We start from the raw sequence: 20,173 nt of genomic DNA, 5'->3' as shown, positions 1-20,173 counted from the left end.
TTTATGTTGCAGGGATTTTTTTCACCTTTAATCAAAGGTTGTTTCCCCGATTATCCTGGCCATGGAAACCATCTAATTTCATGCCAACATGTCAATGTCAACGAGGAATGAACTGTAAAGTCTCAATTAATCTAAATCATCTATTAGTTATACACTATTTCGTATGGGGGTCTAGTTGCGCATGGTCCAAATTCTGAGAAAGTAAGGTAGGTGGCAGTATTGGTCTGTGTTAGTAATAATTCGGCTAAAATAAGAACTGAAGAAGAAACCACGAAGATGTCCCACCCTCTGTATTACTACTAGCGGTGGCTAAAATTTCGATGAGAAAGAGTAACCTTACAAGTGCAAACGGAATTAATTATATAGGGACAGCATTTCTTTACAGACGGTGGTGAGCGTCTGCTGCTGATGGACATTGCGCCTTGCCACCTTTAAGCGGGTAAGTTGGTGTAAATTTGGTAGCTAGCTAAGAAGCTTCGTTTCGAGATGGAGTTCTTCATTCTGTCAGCTTATTAGTAGCGGGCATGCTAACATGGCAAGTAATGACAATTCGTGATACGCATTAAAACAATTCGAGCTAGCTTCTTTCGAACATTACGTGCAAGATTATAGTTGGTTTGTGTTGTAAGTGGTAAGATGTAACGTTACTTTTATCGTTGAATTCACGAGCAAGACTGATGGGCCTCAGGAAAGCTAGCTAACGCTAATCAGCCTGTTAAATTTAATCAACAAGCCAAGCTAGCCATCACTACTAACGATAGTTTGTTAGGTAGCTAGTTGGGTATTGGGACTGACATTAGTTATAGGTTTTCGTCAGTTACCCCGTTAAATTATTCGTCCTTTATTTGTGCATTGTCGTTTTAACCAACTGTAACTAGGTTACACATTTAAATTGATCTAATGACTAGTTTGAACCACATATGGACAGTTAACTATGGCTATCTAGCTTGTTATTTGTGTTTTATAGGAAGTTCACATAACAGAATATTATCGTGTTCGGTCCAATTGTCCATCAACATGTCAGTCAGGAGCATGACAAGCTGTGCTGTGTGTTATCAGGCTGAGCAAATACGGTGGTCTTTAATATAAATGTTATCTGCTGTATATTTGCGTCTAACTTGTCATGTGTGTAGGTTCTGCAAGAAGAGATGGCATAGAGATGTGAAGGGCTCGAATCTTCGTCTGTTCCACATACGGCCACAGCTCCCACCGCTGTTTTTGATCTTCCTGGCCTAGAGAGTGGTATCTGAGGTACACTACTGTCATAATTTCATCAGAAAGACTTCAAATACCACATAAACACATAAGATGCCTTTAGGACTGGGGCGAAGAAAGAAGGCTTCTCCGCTTGTGGAGAACGAAGAGGCAGAGCCAGTGCGGGCAGGCTTAAATGTGCCAGGCTTGGACGGCATGGACGGGGTAGGAGGCGGACTTGGGGAGGCAACTGCTCAGGAGGGTCTGCCACCCCCACCCACCAGCTTGCGTCCGCGTCTGATCTTTCACACTCAGCTGGCCCATGGAAGCCCCACGGGGCGTATCGAGGGATTCAGCAATGTCCGGGAACTCTATGCTAAGATCGGCGAGGCCTTTGGAATACCACCAGCTGAGGTGAGGAGCACAGGACAGCCTGGGTCCCCATCTGGTGTCTAGACGTCACTTGTAGTTACTTAGGAATTTTCCTAGATTTTCCCAGACACCATAGGTAATTTTGGTGCAAACCGTTTGTAATGACTTGTCTTGTCACATTATACTTACCTAGGTGATGTTCTGCACACTGAACACGCACAAGGTGGACATGGACAAGCTGCTGGGTGGTCAGATCGGGCTGGAAGACTTCATCTTTGCACATGTAAAAGGCCAGAGGAAAGAGGTAGAGGTGTTCAAGGGGGAGGACGCCCTGGGCCTCACCATTACTGACAATGGAGCTGGCTACGCGTTCATCAAGGTGAGCAGAAAACCTGTGTTCCTGTAGCTCATCAAGCAGAGCAGAGTTCTACCAACACCAAGGTTATAGGGCCTGTTATTTCTAGAGATGGTGCATATTGTATTTGCAGTGTAATTTGTAATTTGCCTTGAATTGATGTGGAGGGTACATGTGTTAATATGACGAAGCTGTGTTTCTTTTGACATGTCTTCTCTATGTAAGTGTGTTTAGTAAAAACCGGCCTGTATTCTGTGTAATTACAGAGAATAAGAGAGGGAAGCATCATTCATCAAATCCAGGTCATCAACGTGGGAGACATGATTGAGTCCATCAATGGGCACATGCTCATTGGCTGTCGACACTACGAAGTAGCCAAGATGTTAAAGGAACTGCCCAGGGGAAAGAACTTTGTCCTGAAATTGGTAGAGCCCTTAAAGGCTTTCGGTGAGTATCTGCCTTTAAGGATTGGCTGTTAAATCCCAGTTTAATTTCAGTACTGGTTCCTTAATTGGCCAACATTGGTTTATCGATAAGCTCTGGAGCAGATGGTACTGCAAGTTGCATCTTCTGTTTAGTGGCAACATAGTGGCATTGGTGTTCTCTCTGTAATTGCATTGCTCACAGTCACATTTCATATTAGCTTTCTATGTACGACGTGCTGTGTACAGGAATGCAAGGACTTGCTTTAAAATCTGTCGAGTCATTTGCAACGTACATCATTTGTTCTTGAATGTGTAAGCAAGGCCAGGTGTGTGTGTGTGTGTGTGTGTGTGTGTGTGTGTGTGTGTGTGTGTGTGTGTGTGTGTGTGTGTGTGTGTGTGTGTGTGTGTGTGTGTGTGTGTGTGTGTGTGTGTGTACATACATACAGTTGCAATCGGAAATATTCAAACCCCAAAAGATTGTAATTATTTACCAATGACATTTTTTACAGAGCTAGATTTTGCTTTGGATGACTTCTTTATCAGTTGAGTGAAACATGAAAAATCAACAAAGAAAATGTTTGATGTAGTATTATGTGAACAGTATATTTTGTTAATATAGCCATGTCACAGTTATTCAACCCCTATATAATATTGCTGTTTTTAAAACCTTCTGATTTAGTTTGGATGGCCTAAAGTAGAGTTAAAACATAATTAAGCTTTTGGGAACTTTATAATGTTCCTTAATTTGCTTCATCTGTGATGCATACATAGACCCCACCCATGAAGGGCTTCAAGGTGAGTTGCAATCATGGGTAAGACTAAGGAGCTTCCACAAAAACTGAGAGGCAATGGTTTCATTGCACCTGAAGGGAATTGGGTATAAGAAGATTTCCCAAAGATTTAACATTCCAAGAGACACCATTGGGAGCATTCTAAGGAAGTTTAAAATCTATGGCACAGCTGAAGGCCGGGACAAGTGCTTTAGTGGCGACTATAAGACGAGCACTAAATAAACTAGGACTCCAAGGCACACTCCTCTCTTGACCATCATATACTTTCATTAACCTCGACTCACATCACTAACTAATCACTAATCTTTTGAGGTGAGGGGGTTGCATATTTCCGATTGCAACTACGTGTGTGTGTGTGTGTGTGTGTGTGTGTGTGTGTGTGTGTGTGTGTGTGTGTGTGTGTGTGTGTGTGTGTGTGTGTGTGTATATATATAGGCGTATAATCAATATTGTAAACACATTGACTGCACTTCTTTTTTTTTTTTTTCAGAGAATTAGGTCACCTAGTATTAGTAAGAGTAACGCTAATATCTGATAAACAGTATCAGTGACGGCAACAGTGTCACTGTCCATAATCTGCTGGTGGCGCCCAGCACAAAGGCCTGTCTACACGTGTGTGACCTGTGTATATGTAACGCCCCACTGTATTACTTCAGTGAATTTCCACTGATAGATGTTGGTTATCAGATGAGTTCAACTTTTCGCTCTTTTGTCCAATCAGACATGATCAGCCAGAGGTCAGGCGGGTCGCGGTCGGGGGGCCAGCTGGGCACTGGCAGGGGCACACTGCGTCTCCGATCGAAAGGACCTGCCACCGTGGAGGAACTGGTAAGCTCACTTAATAGCCTTGCTCACAGCCAGGACTGTGCAAGTGTTGAAGTGGATGTAACTGTGTTTACCAAGTAGAGTTACATAGCCTCCTCATTTGTCTCTTCACTCACCGCCATCTTTGTCTGCGTCTCGTAGCCTTCTGCGTTCGAGGAGAAGGCCATTGAGAAGGTGGACGACCTCCTGGAGAGTTACATGGGGATCAGGGACAGTGAGCTTGGTAATGAACCCCATTATTTGTGCCACTCACAAAGTTGTGAGTTGTTCTGTGTCTTGACAGCAGCTGATAGACGAAGACTGAGTGATAACAAGGAGATAAGCATGAGTTGTGTTTCACCTGTTGGCAATGAGGTTTGATTCACCTGTTGGCTATAAGCATGTTGTGTTTTTTTTTTTTTTTTTTTCCCTCACTTGCTCCACCACACCTCTGTCCTTGCCTCACTTTCCTTTCGCTCTTTCTCTCTTCTCCTTCGGCAGCGGCCACAATGGTCGAGCTGGGCAAGGACAAGAAGAACCCGGACGAATTTGCCGAGGCCCTGGACGAGACGCTGGGCGACTTTGCTTTCCCTGATGAGTTTGTGTTTGACGTCTGGGGCGCCATCGGCGACGCCAAGGTCGGCCGTGTGTGAGGCGGCGGGAGGCAGGAGCAGAAGGAAGCAGAGGACCCCGGCCTCTGTGTGGCTCTTATTGCTGTGGTGAATCTATGAAGAAGTACTACTAGAAATCACTCTAGTACTCTTCTGTTTTTTTTTTTTTGTTGCTCTTATGCTGTCAGTTTGCTTCAGCTGTCCACTCTGGGAGGTTTCATGTGGGGACTTCTCACCACTGTATGGGAGAATTATTTCTGACCTCTTGACACTACTTTACCCATTTTTGTTTGGTTTGTTTTCACGCAAAAAAAAACAGGCCATCCGTGGCTGGCTCCGTGATGCGGAGTGCAAGCATGAAGTCGTTCTGTGCAGAGTTCCAAATTGTGCTTTACATGTTACCCAGATGACCAATGGTGAACCAATCATCCAAACTATCTTTTTTTTAAGTCTTATTTTAGTTCACGTCAGTTTAAAAAAAAAAAAAAAACAGGAAAAAAACAAATGTTGAGAGAGAGATAAAATATGCCGCTGGGAGACTTTGGGGCCCTGGGCTGTTAGATGCAGCAGGCCCTCTGCCGCTGGCTTTTACTAACTGTGACTTTTCCCTTTGCACTGTGTCGCACGACGCTGTACCGACTGCTCTGCACCCGCACTGCAGCGGCCTCCATGCTTACTGCACAACACTGGACTGGAGGAGACAGGACTAAACCGGATCTGGACTGGACTGGACTCTGCAGTGCTGTGCAGTGACCCTTGGGCCCTGCAGGCGGTCAGTGCAGGTTTTGGACCACTTTGTGTGACCAACAGAAACCCCTATTATAAACCGATGGAGCATGTGCTGATTAGGGTTTCTTTTTTTCTTTTGTGTGTCTGTTTTTGTTCCTTTTTTTAAATCACTAAAATGATGAAGCACAGAGAGAGAGAGCGAGAGAGAGAGAGAGAGAGAGCGCGATAGAGAGCGAGCTGTGAGGCCTTGGTGGACCATTTGCTTCGGCAGCATTTGTTTCCCCCCCCCCCCCCACAGTTCATTAAATGGAAATGTTATACCAGACATTCCAGATATGGTGATAAGCAATAAAACAACAAACTGGCTGCTCTCTGACTAACACTCCCGTAGTTCTCATGACATGTTATAGGCGTAAAACAACCATTCCCTCATGCCAAACTGAAGGAGAACTCACTGTTTTAGGACATCAGTGTTACTACAGTATTATACTAAGACTTCAGTATTTCTAGTGTATAGCTTAGCAGAAGAAAGGTTTACGATGTGTTTACAGTGGCCTCTTGCGAGAACAGTATTGTGTTGACTTCCTGTCTTCAGAGGGTTCATAGTGTTGATGTTTGTCGTTTTTGGTCATTGGACATGTCCACCCCCCACCCCCTGTGTTGCACCTTCCTCCGTAGGCCAGGCTGTGGCCAAAGCACTTCCAATGAGCTCAACCAACGGCGCATACAGTAACGCTGAATGTTTCAGGGCTAGGACAACAACCAAACGCTAACACAGGTCGGCAACTCAGTGGTTTACGTGATGTGATGTGCAGAAAGATCATGTCATGACAACAAAAACCACACACACACACACGCTGATCATAGAGCTAAATGCAACTTGACTTGGAATCTTTTATATAAATATATATATACAGTGCAGTTACTTTATATACAGCATTCACTCTCTGATGATAGTTTTGTATTGGTTGATTTTGGTTTGTCTGTTTTTGTCACTCCTCAGTGCTTTTTTTCAACTATACTTAACCGAGTATTACTGTCATATAGCTCAATGTTAGAAGCTGTTACACTGAAGGTTTTATTGTCTTGAAAGATTTCTTTTTACACTGTTCTGTTGTTATAAGGTAGTGGCAATAATGATCATGGGATTGATTACAAGGACCTCATCTTCTTTTTAATCATGTTACAAAATTGAAGAAAAAATGATCTGTGTACCATTTTTTTAATTAGTCAATAAATGACATGTCACCGAAAAAAATGCCGCATTAAAAAATAAAGAAAAAATGTAGCCGTGCTTTATGGTGTTGATGTTTCGTGGAAGATGACAGGTGGTGCATCGGTTCATGCATGACAAGCATTATTTAGTGATTTAGTGAGATCATTAGGCAAATGTTCCATCAGCATTCCCAGAAGGTGTGTGTGTGTCAGGACTTCATCTGTGAACACAAACACTGAACTGACTTTCTAATATAATGTCATATTTTGCTCTAAGAATTGGGACGCTGTAACAAACTACACAAGGTCAGTGTGTTCTTACACTACTTTAGTGTCCAGGTATATGAGTGACTGAAAACCAAGTTATTAATTGCAACTAATAAGATTGCTGCAGCCCATAACATCAATCTTTTTCAGTGGAAAACCTGTGTTAAAGCTGCAATCGCACAATAGTCTCAACCATTACGACGCATACAGTAACCTTGTATCCAGCCCTGGTTTAACAATAATACCCATATATCAAGACAAATATGGAGAAGGGCTGAGCACAAATGGAAAAATAATGTGTAAAGGCTGTTAACGAAGCCAGAAATGACAAGCCGAAATGTTGTCACAGAACCACAAGTGTCATAAGGGTCCTGTTCAGTACTATTAATTACTTTCTCAACCCTCCTTTTGGTCATACGACTTCCTCTTCACTCTACAAGTTGTTTTATTGAAATAATTAACAAGATAAGATCATCAATATCAACAGTAGCCACTTAATGTCATATTATGCTTAATTTCTCATCCTCTGGATCAGTGATGTGCCGTAACTTTCTTGCCTCACTAACCTGGTGTCTAATGAGACCCACAACCTGTGCGACAGATTGGATTCCATCTCGCCTTTTAAAAGAGGTGTTTTTTTTTAAGTTGTTGGTAGTAGTGGGCTCAATGTCATTAACGAGTCATTGATCTCAGGAGTTGTACCTTCATGTTCTAGACACGCAGTGGTGAAACCTTTGCTAAAAAAGCCTAACCTGGACTCTGATCCCCCCCCTCCAATCTCAGACCTCTCAGATACGTTTGTGAAGAGAGTTTTTAATCAATTACAAAGTTATTGACTGAGAACAGGATCTGGAACCTGTATCAATCTGATTTTCCGTCACAAATTATATGATGTTCACAGATGATTCTATGGGCTGTTTAGTTCCAGTTCTCTTAGGTCTGACTGAAGCGTTTGATACAGTCGGCCATGCAGTGTTGCTTGAGCAGTTGGAGCATTGTGTTGGGGTAAGGGGAGCATTTCAGTGCCTTTTATTTATCTACCTTTATGGTCAACAGATAGCATCTTTTCAAATGTTACACCCCTCTCATGTAGAGTTCCACAAGGTTCAAGGCTAGGCCCCCTTCTGCTTTCACCTTCGTTTTTGCCCCTTGGCCAGAAATCCAGAAAGCATTTTCTATCACTGCTACACTGATGATACTCAAATATATTTTGATAAATCTGGTCATGACAATTTACAGACTCTTTTGACTGCCTTGAAGATGTCAAAATATGGATGGGTAATAGCCTCCTCAATCTTAATGAAGACAAGACAGATGTTACACCAAAATTTTGAGGTGATTTTTTGACAGGCAGATACATTCAGTTGTTTGTGCTTCATTTTACCAGCTGAAAACAATTGCCAAAGTGAGAAATGTCCTGTCCCCAAATTATTATGAGAAGGTGGTCCATGCTTTTATATCTTCCAGACTGGGTGATTGCACTATACTCAGTCAGAATTCAGCCAGGTATCTCTTCATAAGTTACATATTGTCCAGTGTGTGGCAGCTAGACTTTTAACTAGGACCAAGGAGTTGGTCCCCAGTGAGATCCAGAATTGATTTTGAGATTTGGTTTCATGAAAGGTTGTTGATATTTGTACTCAACAGCTAATCAAATTAACACCCTCCCTTTAATGTTCCTGAAGCTCTTTGTTGATTGGCAGGGATTGTTTATGGCTCGGTCAGGGCCACTATGTTTGTTTCCCATTTACAGAGTCAGCATTGTGTACCAGTTTTTTGAGGAGCATTTCCCTGAATTTCACAAAAAGTGTATAGGATTTGAATCGTGGACTCAGCTTTTAAGGCCATGAATGGTCTAGTTCCAGCCTTAATTTCCAATATTGATCCTTTACAATCCTTTAAAGTCCTCCAATGAGCTTGACGTGGTTTTTACCTTGGTCTAATTTTGAAATCAAAGGGTGATCAATCTTTTACTGTTGTTGGTCCCATATGGAATACTCTCCTATTTTATGTTAGATCTGATGTCTGCTTTTAAAACCAGAATAAAAACTCACTTTTATATACAGGCTTTCCCTGGGTTGTATTTAGTCACTTTTGTCTTTTGTTGTTTCACCTTTATTGCTTTTATATGTTTTAGCCCTTTTAACTCTCATTCTTTTACTCTTTTATTTTTATCGTCAGTTAATTTACCTCAAATGGATAGCACTTTCGTACAACACCTGTTGTTTTGAAATGTGCGATATAAATAAAAGTGACTTGACTTGACGGTCAACCCTTAACTTTGCCTGAGTCCCCAAAACAGTTTTGTTGACTGCAAACAAGTTGGTGCTTTCTGAGTAGTGATGTTTTGGTGGAGCCTGTGAGGCTGAAAGGACGTGGGCAGTCAATAGAGTGTAATGGGCGTGTATAGTGACTGCTCGCAAGTCAGGTGGCCAGGTAAGCTGTGCCAGGCCATGAAAGCACTTAAGAACTGGTTGGTGGTTAGAGTTGGACCAGTTCTTCTGGTCTTGCGGTTGACCAATAGCATAGTGGAGTTGACAACCTCAGGTATGGTGTCAGGAGCTGAGAAGGTTGTAGCGATGTACAGGTCATAGAGGGAGAGCGTTGAGATACAGCTTTGAAGTATACTACACTTAGAAAAAAAAGTAACAGAGAGGGGTTCCTCTTTTGTTCAAGGAGAAGCCTACTTCTGACTTTGTCTGGTTCCACCATGCCGCTACGGCCGAGAGCGCTCTCGCAGCCTGGCAGGGCCAGCTCCTTCCTCGGCTTCAAAGCGGCGGAGGTGAGGCCGCGGGCGATGTCGACGCGCTCCAAGTCCATGCTGGAGGACGAGCTGTCGTGCCCCGTGTGCTGCGAGATCTTCACCGACCCCGTGGTGCTCAAGTGCAGCCACAGCTTCTGCAAGAGCTGCCTGCAGCAGTTCTGGAACAAGAAGGCGTCCAAGCGCGAGTGCCCGGTCTGCCGTACTAAGTGCTCGTTGCAGGAGCCCACGGTCAGCCTGGCCCTGAAGAACGTTTGTGACACCCTGCTGAAGGAGCAGGGGATCAAGGGCTCGGGAGGGGGAGCTGAGGGCGCAGGGGCCAGTGGAGGTGCTGGTGTTGGAGGGTTGATAAGGACTGAGGAACTATGTCCAATACATGGAGAGCCTGTCAAGCTGTACTGCCAGGAGGATGCCGAGGTGCTGTGCTGCGTCTGCCAGACATCTAAAAAGCACCAGGGACACAGTGTCTGTCCCGTGGAGGAGGCTGCCCAAGACCTGAAGGTGAGATGGAGAGAGAGTACTTATTACTTGTGGGAATGGATGACCCTAGGGGATGGCAGGAGTAATGAGTGTGAGAGAGACAGTCAGGGTGTCACAGATCATTTTGTATTACCCAACTGACCTTCTCATTTACGCCAGCACTCAGTGTTGCAGACATGTCTGACATTATCCGTTATTACGCCCTGTCTGCTCGAGCAGACTCATTTTGTTGCTCAAATGAGTTTTGGACAAATGTACAAAAAAAATGAATTAAATGGTGTAAAAATTGCTGTCAGGCACCTTTATGAAAATGTCATTTCTCTGACTGATTAAGAAACAATTTGGCTGGCTGCAAATTCACTAGGCATGCTGTGAAAGTAATCAAGTGTTGAGAAGCACAAAGTGAGGTCCATTTGTGTTTCTTTTCACTAGTCATTCTTTTGACAACAGCTTACAATTTTGCCTTCATAGTGTAAAGCTTGCCATCTGCCGATAGGCTTGTCCTTCTATACGATCGACAGGCTATGGATTTGTCATTAAAAGCCTTGTTAGACTTTTGTAATGCCGTGATTTATTTACTAAATGACCAAAAACGGGTGGTCAATAGGTATATTGTCATACATATAGTTCGTACATGGATTTGTGAGTGAATGTAGAAGAATAACTTGTTTCTTTTTTCAAATGCAGTAGAATATAAGGCATGTATGCTTGGTTATATCACAAGTTTTGCCTCATGTACTAATTCATTCCTGTGTCTTTCTTTAGGAAGAGATGAAAAAAGATGTGATGCCTTTGAAGAAAAGTCTTCGTGGGTTCTATGAGGCGAAACAGCAATGTGATGACACAACAGTACACATACAGGTATCAACATCAAAGACGCTTGCCAGTGTTATTGTTATGATCATAAAACGTAAATTACTGAATGACAAAATCTGAATCCCTGAAAAGTGTCCAACAAATGCATCAGAACAATATAATACATTCTTTGTAAAAAAAATCTGTAAAGATCTTTTTACTGTGTATGATAGTAAAATTATTCATGGCAGCTCCAAAATGTTGGCCTCTATCAACAGAATCAGAGGCAGAGGACGGAGAGGCAGATAAGGGAGGACTTTGCAGAAATGTACCGGTTCCTTCAGGAGGAGGAGGCTGCCAGGATTGACTTACTGCAGGGGGAAGAGGAGCACAAGAGGCACATCATGAAGAAGAAGACAGACAGCATTACACAGGACATCCTCACACTCTCTCACGCGGTCATCGCCGTCGAGAACCAGATCGCCTCCAGTGACACCCAGTTTCTTCAGGTTTGTGCCATTCAGCGATGCTTTTTTTCCCACATTGTATTTGTATTTATTTCCAGGTATTTTTTTTTTGTTATTGGGACTGATTCATATATTTCTCCCAATTATAGAATTACAAGAATACCACCAAGAGGTGAGCAATTTCACTTGTGTTCTTTTGTCTGGATTATACATACCAGCTCGTAGACATGCCAACAGACACACACACACACACACACACACACACACCAACACACAACCACGTGCATGAACACGAACACACACACACACACACACACACACCAACACACAACCACGTGCATGGACACGAACACACACACACACACACACACACACACACACACACACACACACACACACACACACACACACCCTCTCCACACTCCTTTGACATAAAAATACCCTCATTACAGGGCCCAAATTGCAAAGCAGGTGCCAGAGAAAGTTCCTGGAGTGCTGATGAACGTTGCCAAGCACCTTGGGTCTCTAAAGTACAGAGTCTGGGAGAAAATGCAGTCTATTGTGGAATATAGTGAGTATGGGGTCGACATTTTGTGAACAAATATAAATATCAATATTATAATTCAAATACAACAGTACATAAATGGTATAGAATACAAATATACGCAAGCCGATAAGCCCCCCATGTATAGGCTTCATTGCCCGCGGGGACACAGGTTCAAGTCTGGCCTGATCGGTCGTTTCCCGGTCCTCTCCCCACCTCTTCTCCGCCTCGCTTCCTGTCATCACTTCACTGTCCTGTACAATTAAAGGCATAAAAAGCCCAAAATAAATTAAAAAAAAAAAAAAAGAATACAAATATAAAGTGTCACTGTTTCCAAGTACCCACAGCTCAACTCTTGTGATCATCGCTCTTTTGTATCTCTTTTGTGTTTCAGCTCCGGTGACGCTGGATCCCAACACGGCCTACAGCTGGCTCACCCTCAACCGAGACCTGACCAGCGTGACTAACAGTGGCGTGGTGCAGCAGCTGCCAGACAACCCCGAGCGCTTCGACCACTTTGTGTTTGTCCTGGGCTCCGAGGGCTACGCCGGCGGCCGGCACGCCTGGGAGGTGGAGGTAGGCGAGAAGCAGGACTGGGTGCTGGGGGTGGTCAACCAGTCCGTCGAGAGGAAGGGCACGATCTCAGGCTGCCCCGAGGGCGGCTTCTGGACCATCTCGTACTCGGACGGCGAGTACACGGCCATGACCAGTTCCCGCACGCCCCTCTCCATCGACACACCGCTGAAGAGGGTGAGGGTGCAGCTGGACTACGAGGCGGGCGAGGTCAGCTTCTCCAACCCTGTGGCCATGGCGCCGATCTACACGTTCACGGACCAGGCCTTCACCGAGAGGATGTTCCCTTTCCTCTGCCCCGGAGCCAACATCAAAGGCAACAACTCCAGCCCACTGAAGGTGTGCCCTGTAAAGGTAGCTGTATGGAACAGCGCCACCTGGTGACTTTAATCACTGCACCTACTTAATGTGACTTCAAGTCCATCCTTTACACTGATATCACGTGTGATAGATATGTGAGTTGATAGGCCTATTTCCCTGTCTGTGTGATGAATTGGTTGATAAAGATTGATTCAGAATATTAATATAATAAGAAATACATATAATTCTGATATGATGGGGGGGGGTCAATTTACTTTATTAAACACAATAGTTTAATACAGTGCTTAACATATATTCCAGTACAACTGAATGTGATATGTTTTAATAGAACAGAATATATTTCATTTTGACAGAATTGACACAACTCATTTAGTCTCTGGATCCCACAAAAGAACAGGCTGAGTTTTTATGTCAAAGATGCCTTGAAGGCATCAAATCAGTTGAAATATGTTTCATTAAATGCTGGGACATAAAGAGTGGCTCTTCATTTTTACCATGGCAGCGGTGGTGCGATGTAGTCCAGAAAAGCTCCATTGTGCTTGTCAGTCAGGGAATCCATGAGGTGTAGCAGAGCACCGACACTCTCCTGGGCATCCACTAAACCCTGGTGGCCAGCAATGAATCACATACAGTCAGGGCACTGAAGTGTGTTTCTCACAGAATATATTAACAGAAGTTAGCTGCACAAAAAGCATTTATACAATAAACCGTTTTTTTTTAGTAAAACATACTTGTTACCCATCAACTTAATCTGAAACCAAGAAAAAAACTGCATGTTTGGGCTTATGAAGGGTATGAATACACACATCTTGACTGCATGGCTTATGAAGGGTATGGATACACACATCTTGACTGGGCTTATGAAGGGTATGAATACACACATCTTGACTGCATGGCTTCTCACATCTTTCCTCCCCATGTCAGTTCACACCCATCCAGGGTGTAAGAGGGCGCACAGGATCCCTTGAATTCCTCTGTGTTACACACTATCAGCATGTTTAGAGCAGCCTGCAGGGAGACAGGCAGCAATGCTTCATTTCAGATGATGTAACCGTATGTCCTGGTGGAGCCAAGCATACATTCACTTCCATAGTCTTTCATCTATACTTCCACTGAAAACTGATCCCGCAGTAACAATCGTGGCAAAACCAGGTTAGGTCACAGAAGGCAAGAGTGGGGAAATTCAACTTGAAACATTTCAGAACACTGTGCCTTACAACGTTCCAAAATAGCCTACTGTATTATTGCCAACGTTTCGGTCTCTAATGCCTCGAGAATGCCTTATAGACAAGAGTAGGGAAATGATCAGTGAACAATTAGCTGCCAGTCAAATCACGTGTAAGACATTTCACTCTGAATTTACTCCCAGAGATGAAAACCACAAAAAGACGGTCCACAGTGTTGAGTTCACTGTAATGCAAGAAAGGAAATGGATACAATGACTGAACTGTGACAACGTCAGTACCTTGCTAATATGGTATGAGATGGCAAGAACATGGACGTTTTCAGGCATTTATTTCAGGGTCGTTTGCTATGGAGCCTGCAATGCAGAAGATGTTAACCACAGCTGCCTTGCAGCAGGACCTCCCTCCCTCCCACTGCTGTCGGCTGCTTCGCACAGATACGGCTATGGCAGGAACTCTTGATAACACAGGAAAGGAGTGAACGGAAAAGGGTAACAGATAGAGGGACAGTGACAGAGAGAGAAAGAAAGACCCATACCTACTGTATATCTTTGCAGTCATTTGTAACAGCTACTTTTAGATATGTACTTTTGTTTATATACTCTGAAGTACAAAGTTCCTCTTTAGATGCAGTGTTACATTGGTGACCATCAATCGGTCCCGTGACGGCGATGTGAAAATAATCCTGCATCTCTTTAGGCCCAGTGGTCTCCATGTTGTCATGAATTGCCACTAGCAGGTTAAGTCCATTTTTCCCAAGGATTGAGCCAACTTGTTTGACAAACTCCTTAATGCTGGACAGGTCAGCAACTTCTGACAAACAGTGCCAAGGAATCCATTTTCTTTACCGAGGCGAATAACATGAATGACTCCAGGGTGCTGCTTTGCCAGCTGCTGTAGACTCTGTAGCACATGAAAGAATGTTCACACCAGCAGAAAGCAAAAGCTTTGGCGCTAGTCACCTGAACTCTGCTGAACTCTCACCTGTAATTTGGGAGCGCTGGGATCACGGCCGGGGAAAATCCTCCGGCCGGGACAGGACATCTCCACCAGCTGTTTGACCATCTCCAGCCCCAGGCCACGATTGGCTCCTGTCATCAGAACACTGCACACCCTTCCTGCCATGCTCTTTCTCTTCCAGTCTCTCTCTCTCTCTCCCTTCTAGTCTCTCTTCCAGTCTCTCTCTCTCTCTCTTCCAGCCTCTCTCTCTCTCTTTTCCAGTCTCTCTCTCTCTCTCTCTCTCTCTCTTCCAGCCTCTCTCTCTCTCTCCCTTCCAGTCTCTCTTCCAGTCTCTCTCTCTCTCTCTCTTCCAGTCTCTCTCTCTCTTCCAGTCTCTCTCTCTCTCTCTTCCAGCCTCTTTCTCTCTCTCTCTCTCTCTCTCTCTCCCTTCCAGCCTCTCTTCCAGTCTCTCTCTCTCTCTCTTCCAGTCTCTCTCTCTCTCCCTTCCAGTCTCTCTTCCAGTCTCTTTCTCTCTCTCTTCCAGTCTCTCTCTCTCTCTCTCTCTCTCTCTTTCTCTCTCTCTCTCTCTCTCTTCCAGTCTCTCTTCCGGTCTCTCTTCCAGTCTCTCTCTCTCTTTCCCTCTCTCTGTCTCTCCCTCTCTCTCTCTCTCTCTCTCTCTCTCTCTCTCTTCCAGTCTCTCTTCCAGTCTCTCTCTCTCTCTCTTCCAGTCTCTCTTCCAGTCTCTCTCTCTCTCTTCCAGTCTCTCTCTCTCTCTCTCTCTCTTCCAGTCTCTCTCTCTCTCTCTCTCTCTTCCAGTCTCTCTTCCAGTGTCTCTCTCTCTCTCTCTCTCTCTCTCTCTCTCTCTCTCTCTGTGTGTGGTGCATTTTCCCCTTTAGTCTTTATCGTCTACTGCTCTACTAATGGCATTACCTCAGATATTTTGTGCTAAGACTCAAGGCCCCTGCAAGGCTGGGACTGGGGCTGGGAATCAATACGATTTAATCACGAATCTTGGGTCACGATTCAATTCTATCACGATTCCTCAGTTAATTGCAATTCTTTTTGTCATTTTAACTACTGCTGACAACCGTACAATTATTAAGATTATGTAAATCTTTAGGATTAGTGTCACATTTACCTGGACCATGTCCAAGGAACTAAAATGGTATTGCCTATATATTTAGTAAACAAAAAGATAAATTAATTGCGTTGGGAGACTGATCCGAAGGACAAAAAAAATGATTCATTAATTGCCAGATTGATTATTCTAGAATAATGACGAAATGACGACATTTGAGCAGGAAGTAATAAAGAAATCAGACCTTGATACTACAGGATCCTTATGGAGGCAGGTATTTGAGGTATTTGAACTTTCATAATGGCATGGCTATTTTCTAGTGCGTGACTATATACACTGTATGTTTGTTTAACTGCACTTGTAACAATCATTTTGGGCAACAGATGGGACTTCATGCAAGAGTATCGTTAGGATTTGGTTAAGACTTAAAATAAAATAACATTGCTTTTTTTATTTTATTTTATAAACAGTTAACTTTATTAGTCTGTAGGATTTATATTTGATGATATATGAGCCTCAGATTAGGGATAATATTTTGACTAATTATTCTGACACCAACAGATCATAAACGTTCAGAAAACAACACGGAAAGGATCATCAGATGTGATGTGCTAATTACTCACAGGGTCAAAAACGGATCACTGGGTGACTCCTTAATGTTCGATCCTAAGATGTTCCAACAACAGGGCATGTATGTCACTTACTTTCCACTCCAAGTGGTGTGTTCTAGCCTGGCTCTCCCTGTCTACTGCTCCCTGCTTAGTTAGTGCATATTCATGAATGTCTGCATCCATGCATTCATAATATGAATGTATGCATTCATGAATGGTATGCCCTACACAGACACCATTAAAATGCTCCAACATACTGAACCGCGGTTCATGCACTTTTGATTGACAGGCCGTTAGAAAGGCCTCTTGATTGGTTCATAAGGAGAAGGCGTGACAGAATTCTTGTGTCTGTCTACAAAACATGGAATGGCCTGAAAGACGACTCTATTCTCAGAGTACCTACTGTATTGGTAGAGAAAATGTACTGAACTATTACAAAAAGCATTCTAGTTACTATTGCATATTGTTTTAAATCATTAGGAAGAGCTGGTGGTCACCCTGTGCCTGTAGTTGCACAGGTGTCCCGTATACACTATACATTATATACTATTTATACACCTTTTTAGTACAACTCTTCATGTCAACACTCATGTCATGACTAGTGCGTAAATTAGTACTGTAATGAATAGTACAAATGATTTAAAAATACATAGATAATAAATATATCAGCAAATTCTACTAAAGAGGGTTTAATCAACTTTATTACAAAGTACAATATTTATCAAATATAACACAGTGGCATAGTAACATCACAATCACATCACAATCAACAAAAGTATGGTCGCCATTCATGTAATATTTGTGAAAAACAAGTAATGCAATAAAATACTGGGAGACAGTGAGCGTCCCTTCTTCATTTTTACCAGGGCAGAGATTGTCCGTTGTAGTCCAGAAAGGCTCCGCTCTGCTTCTCAGTCAGGTCGCTCATTACACGCAGCATACCACTGACACTCTCCTGGGCGTCAATTGCCCCCTAGTGGACAAAAAAAAATCACATGTCGTCAGACCGATGTTTGTTACATGTAGAATACGCCAAAACATTTACAAAGGAAAATAGACGCTCAAGCACTAGATCCCACAGATACAGAACTGCCAACTTGTAGACTTTTTCCTGTCTTTTGATCTAGTTTTGATTAACACAACTTCATTTGATTACATTCAAATCAAATTCTTGTCTAACCAACAGTCCAAAGAATAGTGGGAGAAACAGATACATTTCACAATCTTAGAATGATAGGAGACAGAACCAGAAGGACCAGTTTTCTGGTATAGATAATGACATCCAAAGCAACTGAATGTATGGGTAATGTTCTGTTATTTATGCATTATATGACAGGAAATGTCACAAGGCACGGGCACTCCTGAAGCAGACTCATGGTTGCCATTCAAGCTGCAACAAGCATTTACTACATAAATAAAACATAACAATGTTATGCTACAATTAGGTCTGAAACCAAAAGGGAGGACAGACCGTGATTATCAGATTAAGTGATGAAGTGTGGGGATGAACTATGCTTCAGTGTGTGTGTGTGTGTGTCCCCCCCCCCCCCCGGAGGATCACCAGGTTGCATGAGTACTACTCACCCCTGCCCCCCCCATGTCAGTTTGCACCCATCCAGGGTGTAGGAGCGCAAACAGGATCCCATCGTCCTTGAATTCCACTGCGTTACAGACCGTTAGCATGTTTAGACCTGCCTGCAGGGAGGGAGAGAGCAATATGTCATTTCAGCTGATGCCAAAGAAGACAAGAGAGATGAAATTATTAGTGGGAAGAGAATTTCCAGTTAAATCATACGTGAGTCAACTTCAACTTCAAGTGAATTCTGCAAGTCAAAGTTTCTTGCTAAAACAGATCACTGTCTACGGAGTGTCAATCATGCTTGCTGTAGCAGTGGAAAGGAGACATAAGGACAAATAAAAATGTAGTGGTGAATCTGTCAGTACCTTGCTAATACGATATGGGAGTGCAAAAACTGGGAAGAAGGCAACAGTTTCAGGAACTTTTGCTATGGAGGCCAGTATTGTGGAGATGTTGATCACGGCTGCCTTGCTGCAGGACATCCCTGGTTCCCCACTGCTCTTCGCTGCCTCACGCAGATACGGCAGGAACTCCTGCTCTCACACAGGAAAGGAGGGAGCAGAAAATGGGTAAACAATCACACAGGAAAGGAGGAAATGGAAAATGGGTAAACAACAGGGGAAGAACAAGACTGAGAGAGAGAGAGAAAGAGACCTATACTGCATCTTATATACAACAAAAATAACTGAAAAAGGTTATTTCAAATTATTAACTTTGAAGCACCACACCACGGCACTCTTGAGTTACCTTGGTAACCAGCATTGGTCCCATGATGTTGGTGTTGAAGGTGTCCTGCATCTCTTTGGGTCCTGCTGTTTTCATGTCCTCATGCGTGGCCATTCCAGCGTTGTTGACCAGCAGGTTGAGTCCATCCTTCCCTAAGAATAAGCCCACCTGCTTGGCAGACTCCTTAATGCTCGACAGATCAGCAACATCTGAAAAACCGTGCCAAGAATCAAGTGAATTTGTTTTGTCAAGTTTTTCCTTAAAAAAATGCTTCTTTCTATTGTAACATTATGTTCTTGTGAAAACAATATGAAATATGATGATGTTAGAAAGGTGACATATTTAAATACTTCTTTACCGAGGCGAATAACATGAATGACTCCAGGGTGCTGCTTTGCCAGCTCCTGTAGACTCTGTGTAGCACATGAAAGAATGTGCACTGTAGAACACCAGCAGAAAACAAAAGCAAAATCTTTGGCGCTAGTCACCTGAACTCTGCTGAACTCTCACCTGTGATTTGGGAGCGCTGGGATCACGGCAGCCAGCAAAAATCCTCCGGCCGGGACAGGACGTCTCCGCCAGCTGTTTGACCATCTCCAGCCCCAGGCCACGATTGGCTCCTGTGATCAGAACGTTGCATGCCTTTCCTGCCATGTTCTTTCTCTTCCAGTCTCTCTCTCTCTCTCTCTGTGTGTGGTGCACTTTCACCTTCTGTGTTTATCGTCTACTGCTCTACTAAAGGCTCTGTAGTGTTAGTTTAGTACCGTGACCACTCCCTCTTCATAGCTCCTCAGATTTAGTTAAACGAGCTGAGTCACTGACACACCCTATTGGGGGGAGTCAGTGGCTAGGCGGAGAGTAGCACTATCAGATCACTATGGAGACGGCATACTTAGAGAGCAGCTGAGGTAATTTGTGACTTCCTTAGGGAGAAATCTATACTGTCACAATGACACGGCACATTTCTGCTGTGTATGCATAATGTATGTGTTTTAATCTGTTTTTTTTTGTTGTTTTTTTTATTGAGCATCTGTGCTGTTACAAACAAGTTGATAAAACACAGGACTCATGCAAAGAGATGGAATGTCTGGAATTTCCTTTAGGGTAAAGACTTTGTTCATTCATTATTTGATTTTATTATTAAATAAAACTAATTTGTCAGTCATCTTAACAATAGCATTAGGTTCGAAAACAGTCATAATGATGATGATGATGATGATGATTATTATTATTGTTATTATTATTAATAATAATAATAATCTTTATTTGTATAGCACCTTTCATACAAAACAATGCAGCTCAAAATGCTTAACAGCAAAGAAATTACATGCACAAAGAAATTACATGGACAG

At 43.2% G+C, this 20,173-nt stretch overlaps 3 protein-coding genes and 1 long non-coding RNA gene across 6 annotated transcripts; 2 read left to right on the top strand and 2 right to left on the bottom strand.

Moving 5' to 3' along the window:
• Positions 1-55: 55 nt before the first annotated feature.
• On the top strand, positions 56-6,575 carry gipc1 (GIPC PDZ domain containing family, member 1). Its single transcript, XM_012839750.3, has 7 exons — positions 56-439; positions 1,134-1,608; positions 1,760-1,945; positions 2,188-2,368; positions 3,859-3,965; positions 4,104-4,185; positions 4,443-6,575. The coding sequence occupies exons 2-7, from the start codon at positions 1,309-1,311 to the stop codon at positions 4,592-4,594; spliced, it is 1,008 nt and encodes a 335-aa protein (XP_012695204.1). The 5' UTR covers positions 56-439; positions 1,134-1,308; the 3' UTR covers positions 4,595-6,575.
• Positions 6,576-8,516: 1,941 nt separating this feature from the next.
• trim35-12 (tripartite motif containing 35-12) lies at positions 8,517-12,855 on the top strand. The gene is made up of 6 exons (XM_031576209.2): positions 8,517-10,025; positions 10,770-10,865; positions 11,078-11,308; positions 11,416-11,438; positions 11,719-11,837; positions 12,205-12,855. Exons 1-6 carry the CDS (start codon positions 9,474-9,476, stop codon positions 12,765-12,767), a joined length of 1,584 nt encoding a protein of 527 aa, XP_031432069.2. The 5' UTR covers positions 8,517-9,473; the 3' UTR covers positions 12,768-12,855.
• An 85-nt stretch (positions 12,856-12,940) lies between these two features.
• LOC116222400 lies at positions 12,941-14,999 on the bottom strand. 3 transcript variants are annotated; one of them, XR_006152608.1, is made up of 4 exons: positions 14,873-14,999; positions 14,427-14,791; positions 13,586-13,712; positions 12,941-13,308 (listed from the first exon to the last, which is right to left on the bottom strand). It is a non-coding gene; the product is annotated as an uncharacterized LOC116222400 (long non-coding RNA). The 3 variants fall into 3 exon arrangements; XR_006152609.1 differs by having other exon boundaries at positions 12,941-13,712; XR_004164626.2 differs by lacking the exon at positions 14,427-14,791 and having other exon boundaries at positions 12,941-13,712.
• Positions 15,000-17,199: 2,200 nt separating this feature from the next.
• Positions 17,200-20,043, bottom strand: LOC105910956 (C-factor-like). Its single transcript, XM_012839720.3, has 6 exons — positions 19,332-20,043; positions 19,180-19,234; positions 18,843-19,030; positions 18,461-18,628; positions 18,101-18,211; positions 17,200-17,489 (listed from the first exon to the last, which is right to left on the bottom strand). Exons 1-6 carry the CDS (start codon positions 19,473-19,475, stop codon positions 17,376-17,378), a joined length of 780 nt encoding a protein of 259 aa, XP_012695174.2. The 5' UTR covers positions 19,476-20,043; the 3' UTR covers positions 17,200-17,375.
• Between the last annotated feature and the right edge of the window lie 130 nt (positions 20,044-20,173).

The sequence above is a fragment of the Clupea harengus genome, chromosome 1, assembly GCF_900700415.2.
Source record: "Clupea harengus chromosome 1, Ch_v2.0.2, whole genome shotgun sequence".
Classification (NCBI taxonomy): domain Eukaryota; kingdom Metazoa; phylum Chordata; class Actinopteri; order Clupeiformes; family Clupeidae; genus Clupea; species Clupea harengus.
The sequence above is the reverse complement of the archived record's forward strand: the minus strand, read 5'-3'. Positions and strand labels throughout refer to the sequence as shown.